Source organism: Erythranthe guttata, chromosome 2 (assembly GCF_056151865.1).
Source record: "Erythranthe guttata isolate IM_541 chromosome 2, IM_541, whole genome shotgun sequence".
In the NCBI taxonomy this organism is placed as follows: domain Eukaryota; kingdom Viridiplantae; phylum Streptophyta; class Magnoliopsida; order Lamiales; family Phrymaceae; genus Erythranthe; species Erythranthe guttata.
In genome coordinates this window covers 1,938,392-1,949,566 of record NC_142534.1, presented here as the reverse complement: position 1 = coordinate 1,949,566, position 11,175 = coordinate 1,938,392, and the positions used below count along the sequence as shown (strand labels likewise).

Genomic DNA, 11,175 nt, shown 5'->3' with positions numbered 1-11,175 from the left:
GCGACCCTCCTGAGGTAAGGTTGAATTACGATAAGATCCTTCATGTTTGGATAATTACAATACATTCCTTTAATTATGAATCTTATTACATGTCCATCATTATGATGTCAAATTCAACAATATTTTCTAGATTCCGTGAAAAATGCACCACAATCTGATATTTACAAGTCGAGAGACTCATCTTATGATTATTTTGTTCAATATGTGGAGCTCGAATGTGGTAAAACGAGTACAAACTGGAGAATATTCCATATAATCTATAAGATTCCACTAAATTTGACATTGTAGGGGTGAACGTCTAAGAAGATTCACAGTTGAGGGGTTGATTGTAATTACCCAAACATGAGGGGATTGTTCATAATTTGACCCTACCTCAGGGAGGTGGCCGTAATTTACCCTATTTAGTAAGCATTTATTTAAATAATAGGGTAAATTCCACTTTACTCCCTCGTACTCTACCCGAGAACCACTTTACCCCCTCGTACTCTACCCGAGAACCACTTTACCCCCTCGTACTCTCAATTTTATCGATTTACCCCCTTGTACTTGTACAATTTCCCAATACAGCCCTCTCCTTCAACTTTTGTCAATTTTGACTCTGACGCCGTTTGGTCAACTCTGTAAATTACAAAATTGCCACTGCCTATAACGCGTCGTTTCTCCTCCGTCAATATTGTCATTTCTTCTTCTCCCACCACTTCCCCTTCCAAGATATCCCCAAATTGAACCCCTAACTTAGTAAAAATCAAGACCCAAAAATTGATCAATTCTACCCAGTGCAAAGAAAAAAAAATATATGAATGTGTGAAACTCTCTTTTCTAATCACGAGAGTCAAAATCGAAAAAAATCAATATTTACGTCAATATTTTGACTCTTGACCAAATGGCGTCAGAGTCAAAATCGAAAAAAGTTGACGAAGAGGGCTGTATTGGGAAATTGTACAAGTACAAGGGGGTAAATCGATAAAATTGAGAGTACGAGGGGGTAAAGTGATTCTTGGGCAGAGTACGGGGGTAAAGTGGAATTTACCCTAAATAATATAATTGGTGACAGAGAAAGAGAAAATCGTACAAAACGAACGGGCCACAGTCTTAATGGGCTTGGAGAACCCGGTAATCGGGTAAGATTAAACCGGCCCAATTAAGTTGCGGAAATTAGGGCCCAAAATCCAAATCATAACCGGAACAGCTTTCAGTAGCACAATTGTCTCTCATTTCAATTTTGAATTTCTTTCCCTTCATATCAGTTCTTCATAGATTCTCAACATTTTCGGTCGATTCAGCCATGGATAATCCGATAGTGCAAGAGGTATAGATGCGTTCAATGCGTATATTTTTTTGTTATAATTTATATTTTTTACGAAATCAGAAAATATCTGAAACGATTTCATATTAACGAATTTTGTCAGATATTGGAAAAGCAAGTGCTGACGGTGGTGAAGGCGGTGGAGGACAAGATAGACGACGAGATCGCGGCGTTGGATAAGCTAGATGTGGACGATCTGGAAGCGTTGAGGGAGCGGCGGCTGCACCAGATGAAGAAAATGGCGGAGAAGAGGAGCCGCTGGATCGCCCTCGGCCACGGCGAGTACTCCGAGATCCCCAACGAGAAGGAGTTCTTCTCCGTTGTCAAGGCTAGCGACCGTGTCGTCTGTCATTTTTACCGCGAAAATTGGCCTTGCAAGGTTATTGCTTTACCATAGATTTAAATTTATACATGTCCAATACTTTTTTTTTTTTAACTATTATTTTCAATGAAAATGTGGGTTTTGTGATGTAGGTATCCATTAATGATGTCATTGTGTTATTTATGCCTATGCTTTTTAATTGATTGGAGTGGTGTGGATGATATTTATGTTTGTGTGTTATTTGCTAAAGAAATTGCTGTTTGGTATATACTCGAAATCTGAGGGGTCTTCGATTCGTGTAGGGAAGATAAGTGGAAGGTGTAGCATATGATTTTTTCGGAATGATTTTCACTGTTGTAGCATGTAATATTTCATTTCTAATTTGTGAATCGTCACATAGATTGTGTTGAAGTTTATGCTTTTGTATTAGGACGTCAAGCTTCTTCACCTTATGGGATCTAAGTTCGATATACCTTAATTTCATTATGATATAAGAATGTTTTTGCTAATTTAATCTGTCTTGGGTTGCCTGTGGGCTATGATCTTGTGAGGTGGTGTACTTTTTCTCATGACATAGATCCGTATCAAAACTTAGGGAATTCCGTTTCCAGGTCAGTTTCTTCGTTTCTGGTTGCAGGTAGTTTCAACTTTGTAACATCTTTGTGCTAATTCTATCATGGTGAATGTGGTACGGTCTGCACTTACTGCTGTAAATTCTCAAGTTGAATTGTGAATGTCATTTCACATTGTCAGCCTCTAAATATTGTAAACTTGCCCAAGTATTCGAGGAGTCATTTGGGTGTATGTAGTTTCTTGTTACAGTACATTTTCCAGATCGGCCTATTCTAACAAAGCTTACTTTACAGGTCGTGGACAAGCATTTGGCTATACTAGCAAAGCAGCATATCGAGACACGATTTGTGAAAATCAACGCTGAGAAAAGTCCTTACTTGTGCGAAAAGCTCCGAATCATTGTTCTTCCAACCCTTGCTCTCGTCAAGAACGCCAAAGTGGAGGATTATGTGGTAAATATATCCGCTAATGCTAGTTATTCTTGGATTAATGTAATTATACAATAAACCTTTCTTGACACCAAAATCTTATTCTACATGAATATTAGGTCGGTTTCGATGAGCTCGGCGGGAAAGATGATTTCAGCACAGAGGAACTCGAAGAGAGAATAGCTAAAGCACAAGTTATTATACACGAAGGTGAAAGCTCGATGAATCCCACCAAATCCAAAGCTCCAACTAGGAATGTTCGGAAAAGCGCAACAACTTACGCATCAGACTCCGAGTAGTTGTAGTCGAGCAATTTCGATGGCATTTTGCTTCTAGTGTTATATTTTGTAATACTTTTCAAATTTGTTTTCACTAAATTTGCAGAGCTGTCTATATATCAATGTTGTATTGAAGACATAAGACATATTTCACTCTAGGGGTGTGCGCTTGGTCGTAAACCCGCCGGTTCTAGCAAAACCCGCCCTCGTCCCGTCAACCAACGGTTCTTGATTTTAAGGAACCAAATGGGTTTTCGACGGGTTTAGGATAGACGGGTCTATTGTGGGTTTAAAGTAGAACCCAACCTTCACGGGTCCTGTCGTAATTTAAAAAAGTTATTTTCTTAATAATTTATAAGTTTTACACAAAATTATTTAGAAATAAAATGATATCCAAACGTAAAATTTTAAATTGAAACAAACTAGAATAACATCAATGATAAATGTCACGAGTATATTAAAATTAATACATTTTAACCATAATCCAAAAGAGAATAACTAAATTCAAACAGTTATAAGACAAGATTTAAAATAAAATAGCTATAACGAGACGATGTCATTGTTATAGATATAAGTTTTGACATGTAAGATTTTATTCATGTATTGTATTAATTATTATACTACATAATATAAACAAAACGACGTCGTTTTGTATAGCGGGGCGTGACGGGTTTCACGGGTATTAAATTTTTGTGAACCCGTCTCAGAGAATGCATTTGATCTCACAAAAGCCATTCCCACAAATCCGAAGTTAAGGTTAGGTTAACAGGTCTTGGAGCTCGAGACAGTCTTCCCATATTTACAGGTCATTGCAAACTGCAAAGCTACATTCATTTCCACGAACTCTCAATTTTCTCTTGTATCTACTTCCCTTTCGGTTAAGGTTTATCTACTAAATGTGAAAACATTTCACGTAGCTTATTGTGCGAAATGATTAAAAGGAATTTCTTTCGAGTTTTCTTTTTCAAGAATTTGCTTTCAAGGCTTAGGTCTTTTTAATTGTAGTGTCTCCATATAATTTGGGTAGTGCTAATTGCGTAATAGTTCATTTATAGAAGAAGGAATTGTTGGTATAATTAATAACAATCTGCGTAAACGAAAATACTTACTTGTTTGTCGAAAAGAGGAATTGTGAAAACCACAAAGAACGATCGAGGCTTGCCAAAGCAATTCCCTTAAGACAATATTTCCGGGCTGTCAACGGTGCACAGTTCTTCCCGGTAGTCTCCCAAGGTACAACGATCGGTTGTCAAATATTTGCACGAATATTCGACCCACGGCGAACTTGAACAACGAACGAAACTTTGACGAAGAAAAAGAAGAATATGAAGAACTATCTCTTAATTGCCGATTAAATTCCGTACAGAATTGGCCAGATTCTGCCTTTATTTATAGGCGGTAGAGATCCATTCATGGAGGGTTGCAATGGTTGATGAAGAAGCAGAAGGTTGTGTCTGTTCTTTTTATGAGTTCAAAAAACGTAGGAAAATTAATTGGTCATGGGCCAATTAATTAAATATTTGGTTTGGGCCAAATATTTTATTATTTAGATTTGGGTCAATTAATTTGACTAATTACTAAATGTCCCCAAAAGTAATATTTGTGGACATCTAAACCCAAACTAGTCCTATCACTCGATCACACCGAGCGCACATCTTTTGAACTTTAACCATTTAATCAAGACAATTTTCATTCACTTTACTTCATGATTTTGATCAAATAAATAAATGAAATTAATCTTTACATAATTAAATTAATATTACTCAATATTAATTATTGGAAATCATGAAAATTCCAACAATCCCCCACATGAATAAAATTGTTCTTCCAATCTTATAGCATAAGATCTATTTGTCAAAATTCCTTAGTGAATAGTACAACATCGGGATAGGTGAAATATTTCATCTTGAACCTTCCCTAGTTAAAGCTTATCGGATTTACTTAGCCAATCGGTGAATTATTTCATCTTGAACCGTCGGCTGTTTGTGTAAACCAAGACAATAAACTTAACACCATACTAAACGAACTTGTTCAAGTTCTCGGTTGTGTTCGTTTTGGCCCTGAACATCCTCGGGTTCTGCGAGTGCTTTAGAGAATTCCAGCCTTTAAGAGTTCTCAACGAGCCGACCCAGCTCACACTAACATAGGTGACCGCATCTATAAAGAGTATCCTACTGTACCCCACTTGTAATTTACAAGATATGGACGTCATTAAAAGCAATAGCTTAACCTTTTTAAACGTCGTAGGTTGCACTTATTGCATCATAGGAATAAGATGGAGTTAAAACTTCTAAGTGCTCCATTCATTTAAGTTACACATAACTGGTTGTCCTGTTGAACTTGGTCCGTGGGATCTCCAGTCGCCAAGTTAGGTTTCCGTATAAGGTAACTTAGTTATTTAGGCTTTAAACTTATTCCCCTCGACGCACATTTAACTCTCTCGCTAGATAAACCTTATTAAATGGATCCGCTCGGTTATCTATGGATTTCACAAAATCAATTATTTCATTCGAGAGTAAATGTCTCACATTATAAGTTTACGACGAATATGTCGAGACTTATTAAAGTATAAGAGCAATTATTAATTGATTATATTCAATTATATTGCGTTACTATATCCCTCAATGGCATATACAAACATATGTAACATATAGTCAAATACCCCCACATTTTGAGATATTTATAGTTCAATTATATATATTTCCATAACTCATAAGGAATGTTCATCTTGTGTGAAACTCTATTTAATATGTCATTAGACACACAAGGAGTTTCCCCCACAAGTTGTTCGGTAAACTCAAGTTTAATCGTGTCTTTATATCATGATTTTCCATTTGACTACCCCATTTGATGTGAATAGGGTGCAATGATTTTTCCATGCACACAAATAAATTACTCATATTATCCGCTCTATCGGATTTAAGAAGTTATCTTCTTATTTTGTATTTCACAAATACGCATTTGCTACCTTTTTATCAAACTCAAAATTTTAAGAATTTTAATTTTTATTGAGAAAATACTCACAATATGATTGGACATAATCATATTGCACCGTTTAAATCAAGAACTAACTTACAAAAGTTTTGAAAACAGAGAAATTAAGCACCCCTCATGAGTGCTTATTTGAAGTATAAATAAATATTAATTATGCCCAAATTCAACCAAGTCATTGGATTGAAACAATATTGTTTCAAAAGAAAGAATAAAATATTTATATGATTTAACAATTTTAAATTTCATACTCACTTATAAAACATAGGGCAATTTTTAAAAAATATACTAGTCAAAAACTTGTATGATAAAACCTTGTTTTACACACGACATTTTCCAACCCAATAAATTCTTACAACTCTTATCACAAAATGCAAATAAACCATATAAACTAAAAATTATTAATATAAATGTAGTAGCTTAGTTCTTGCCGATAACGGCTACGTTCGCCTTAAAGAGACCGTCACATAGGTACCCCTTTCCCACATAGAACCCTCCTTTGGTTAGCACAAATTTGTCCGACTCAAAAGCCAACTTGAAACCTTTCTTGGTTAGGATAGAACCACTGATTAAGTTCTTCCTAATATCCGGAACATGTAGCACATCGTTCAAGGTAACTTCCTTTCCGGAAGTGAATTTTAGGATCACTTGTCCTTGTCCTTCAACCACCGAATAAGCATCATTTCCCATGAAGAGCTTTTGTTCTTGTTCCAACTTTTTATAGGAGGAGAACATGCTCTTGTCATAGCAAATGTGACGAGTTGCCCCGGTGTCTACCCACCATCCTCGAGTATCGCTCAATAGGTAGGCCTCTGTTACAACTGCCGAAAGGTGCATGTTGTCGTTCTCGGAAGTAGTTAAGTCCACGGTGACATTTGCTTCATTTTTATTGTTTTCTTTGCGGTGGCGGCAATCCTTCGCAAGGTGTCCATTCTTTCTACAAACAAAGCACGCCCCGGTGAACCTCTTCTTCTTGTTATTTGATCCTTTGTTAAATGTAAGACCCTTTCGCTTGTTGCTCTGCTTCGAGCTCTCCACCACATGTGCCTTAGCCACGAATTGACCACCCTTGTCGGTAATTTTATTATCCTCCTCGGTCTTGAGCCTTGCTATGAGTTCCTCCATCGTCCATTTGGCAACCGATTTCTTGTGCCTTAGGTAGTGTTTGAACTCCGTCCAACTTGGTGGAAGCTTTCCAATTATGGAAGCCACTTGATAGGATTCGCTCACCTCATGACCCTCGGCGAGAATATCGTAGATCATGAGTTGGAGTTCATTCACTTGCTTACTCACAGTTTTGCTATCGACCATTCGATAAAATTGGAATTTGTCCACTATAAATTTCCTATAACCCGCATCTTCAGACTTGTATTTCTTGGACAAACTATCCCACAGAAGTTTAGCAGTCTTTATAGGACTATAAACTTTGTACAACGGTTCGTCCAAGCAGTTCAAGATGTAGTTACGGCATAGGAAATCAGAGTGACTCCACGCATCAATGGCTAGGAAGACTTCCTTGTTATTTTCGGGAGTTTCTCCTTCCTTTGCCTTAGGTGCCTCCTCGTTGAGAAATTTCGCCAAATTCATGGTAGTAAGGTAGAAGAACATTTTGTTCTTCCAAGTAGCAAAGTCCGTTCCCGTGAACTTGTTTGGTTTTTCGGCCGCGCCGACGACCTTAGAAATCGTATCATTGATTGAAGCCATCTACACAAATGGTTCAAATAATAGTTAAAATTATTTAATACGTATTTTATAATCAAAATTCCTTACCTCTGGAATTTATGTATTGTATTTTACTTTAAAACATCCTCTGAACCAAGTAAACATTTTCAGTAGTCAAGATGACGTATGCATAATCTTCCGGACCATGCTCTTTTCCAGTTTATTTAAACATGAATTGTTACTCACAAGCAGTGGCGAGGCCAGAAAGTATGGTGAGGGGGGGCTTAAACAAACGGGGGTTCGGGGGCAGCGCCCCCGAAAATTTTTTTGCTACGAAAGAAATTTGAGATGAAAATTCGATATGAATTTTTTTTTCCTTCACTTTCAGAATATAATACCAAAACGAATCGCGAAAGCTAATTTACTATGAAAATTTAAAAAAAATGAATATCAGGTCGATTATCAAATTGACACTGAGAAGTTGTCAAATGCTATAACGATCGTCGGTGGGTGGCAATTTAATCGCTATTAGTGTGACTGTGGGAGTGAACAAAGTTTTTTTTTTTTTTCTTCTTTCAAGAAACGTAATGAAGTTGAGAAATAAAAGATGGGGGCTTTGAGTAAGTGGACTAAAAATAAGTGGGCTTAAATAATATAATTAAATAGACTAAAAAATTAAATAGAATATACATGGGGAGCTTTGAGTAAGTGAACTAAAAATAAATGGGCTTAAATAATATAATTGAATTAACTAAAAAATTAAATAGAATATATATATATATATATATATATATATATAATAGGAAAACATTGGGAAGTGAGGGGGGGCTTGAGTCCACCCTAGCCCTTGGGTGGACTCGCCCCTGCTCACAAGTCAAAATTTTATTTGACTAAATTATTTGAATATAAATGGTTTTGCAGATTTCGAAACCAAAATATATTGCTCTATCATGTCAAATATTCTATCAAAAAAAATTGTATATACACCCAATTACATATACCGAACATGTTTAACCAGACAATTAATAAAATATTAATAAACTTATGCACCAGGTTTCAAACAGAATAAATTGTTAATGATTTTGAAAACCAATTATATTACGTGTTTTAAGATTGTTGGTATAATTAATAACAATCTGCGTAAACGAAAATACTTACTTGTTTGTCGAAAAGAGGAATTGTGAAAACCACAAAGAACGATCGAGGCTTGCCAAAGCAATTCCCTTAAGACAATATTTCCGGGCTGTCAAAGCAATTCCCTTAAGACAATATTTCCGGGCTGTCAACGGTGCACAGTTCTTCCCGGTAGTCTCCCAAGGTACAACGATCGGTTGTCAAATATTTGCACGAATATTCGACCCACGGCGAACTTGAACAACGAACGAAACTTTGACGAAGAAAAGAAGAATATGAAGAACTATCACTTAATTGCCGATTAAATTCCGTACAGAATTGGCCAGATTCTGCCTTTATTTATAGGCGGTAGAGATCCATTCATGGAGGGTTGCAATGGTTGATGAAGAAGCAGAAGGTTGTGTCTGTTCTTTTTATGAGTTCAAAAAACGTAGGAAAATTAATTGGTCATGAGCCAATTAATTAAATATTTGGTTTGGGCCAAATATTTTATTATTTAGATTTGGGTCAATTAATTTGACTAATTACTAAATGTCCCCAAAAGTAATATTTGTGGACATCTAAACCCAAACTAGTCCTATTACTCGATCACACCGAGCGCACATCTTTTGAACTTTAACCATTTAATCAAGACAATTTTCATTCACTTTACTTCATGATTTTGATCAAATAAATAAATGAAATTATTCTTTACATAATTAAATTAATATTACTCAATATTAATTATTGGAAATCATGAAAATTTCAACTGGAATTATATAAATAATGCCGGATTTGTTTCAAGAGTTGCAGTTGATGTAATTCTATATAGGGAATTTTGTAGCTCTTTATATCTCACTTTCGGGATGTTCACCGAAAGTGTGTTGCATTTGTTCATATGTACCCAGGTTCACCGAGCATGACTAAGGTGACAAAATTGATGTTCATGTGAAGGTAAGAGAAATTAAGTGTCAGCTTCTCGTCTACGCATGGTTACAAGTTTAATTATCTTATCATTGTAGGTGACTAATATGTGCAGCTTCCAAGCTTTTGTTTTGCCTTGTACGTGCAAAAGACAGAAAAAAGGGGGTTATGATTTGAATGATCCTCGAAGGTCGCTACTTCTGATAGGTAGACTACCATCCACTCACAAGGCAACGAAGAAATTTTCCGTATTCGTCGGACCCCATCTTGCGGCCTTATTTACATTTAAGACATTTTATTTCTTCTTTAATTTAATTTTATGGTGGACATTATAGTAATCCATTTGTGTGTCACAAATATAAATTTTCTGTAATATGGCAGATTATTTTACGTAAATTTTCTACAAGTATTTCGTGAAGTTTCTATTAGTTTGGAGCTAAAATGTCTAATATGGCTTCCAAAAAATTATGGTATTTTGGAGCTGCTGCTCAATTTTATTAGCTTCATATTTTGTAGAAAATAGAAGATATAGATAATGTCATCTAACTGTTATATTAATGTCCATTTTTCCAATAATTAACATAAATTATAAATCACAATACAGTAGAAAAAAACAAGAATGAAGTCACCCATAACATAAACAACTACAAACGTTTATTTTGGGAGTAAAGCAAATTCATCATAGCTTGGGTGTATTGTATAATAATAAAAAGGGCTTGCAAGGGGTGGAAATATAATTATCCTTATATTTTAGGGCTGATTTTATAATTACAGGAAAATGAGAGGAAAGAATGGGTGGTGCAACCAATATTTTACAAATTGACAGGTGCAATGAGTAGTAATGTAATCATCCGAAAATATTAGGGCTGATTTTATAATTACAGGAAAATGGGAGGAAAGAATGGGTGGTGCAACCAATATTTTACAAAGTGTCAGGTGTATTATATAATAATAAAAAGGGCTTGCAAGGGGTGGTAATGTTATTATCCGAAAATATTAGGGCTGATTTTATAATTAAAGGACAATAGGAGGAAAGAATGGGTGGTGCAAGCAATCTTTTAAATATTGTCACGTGTATAATATAATAATAATAAGGGCTTGCAAGGGGTGGTAATGTAATTATTCAAAATTGCTAGGGCTGTTTTTATAATTAAAGAAAAATGGGAGGAAATAATGGGTGATGCAACAATATTTTAAAAATTGACAGGTGTATAATATAATAATAAAAAGGGTTTGCAAGGGGTGGTAATGTAATTATCCAAAAATGTGGGCTAATCTTATAATTAAAGAAAAATGGGAGGAAAGAATCGATGCAACAAGCAATATTTTAAAAATTGACAGGTGTATAATATAATAATAAAAAGGGCTTGCAAGGGGTGGTAATGTAATTATTCGAAAATTAGGGCTGATTTTATAATTAAAGAAAAATGGGAGGAATGAATGGGTGGTGCAAGCAATATTTTAAAAAGGGTAAATAGCACTTAACCCCTTTGTGGTTTGGACATTTTGCACATGACCCCCTTATGGTATGAATTTAGGCACTTAACCCCCTTTTGGTTTGGACATTTTGCACATGAC

General features: G+C 35.5%; 1 protein-coding gene across 1 annotated transcript; it reads left to right on the top strand.

Annotated features, from left to right (window-relative positions):
• The first annotated feature begins 1,183 nt into the window (after window positions 1-1,183).
• On the top strand, window positions 1,184-3,258 carry LOC105957503 (thioredoxin domain-containing protein 9 homolog). Its single transcript, XM_012981426.2, has 4 exons — window positions 1,184-1,309; window positions 1,410-1,685; window positions 2,495-2,653; window positions 2,749-3,258. Exons 1-4 carry the CDS (start codon window positions 1,286-1,288, stop codon window positions 2,926-2,928), a joined length of 639 nt encoding a protein of 212 aa, XP_012836880.1. The 5' UTR covers window positions 1,184-1,285; the 3' UTR covers window positions 2,929-3,258.
• Window positions 3,259-11,175: the final 7,917 nt, after the last annotated feature.

Excerpts from the sequence above, each read along its gene's own strand:
- LOC105957503 (XM_012981426.2), top strand. The coding sequence starts at position 1,286 with ATGGATAATCCGATAGTGCAAGAG. Across the intron at positions 1,310-1,409 it reads ATAATCCGATAGTGCAAGAG|ATATTGGAAAAGCAAGTGCT; the intron begins GTATAGATGCGT and ends GAATTTTGTCAG. Across the intron at positions 1,686-2,494 it reads GCGAAAATTGGCCTTGCAAG|GTCGTGGACAAGCATTTGGC; the intron begins GTTATTGCTTTA and ends CTTACTTTACAG.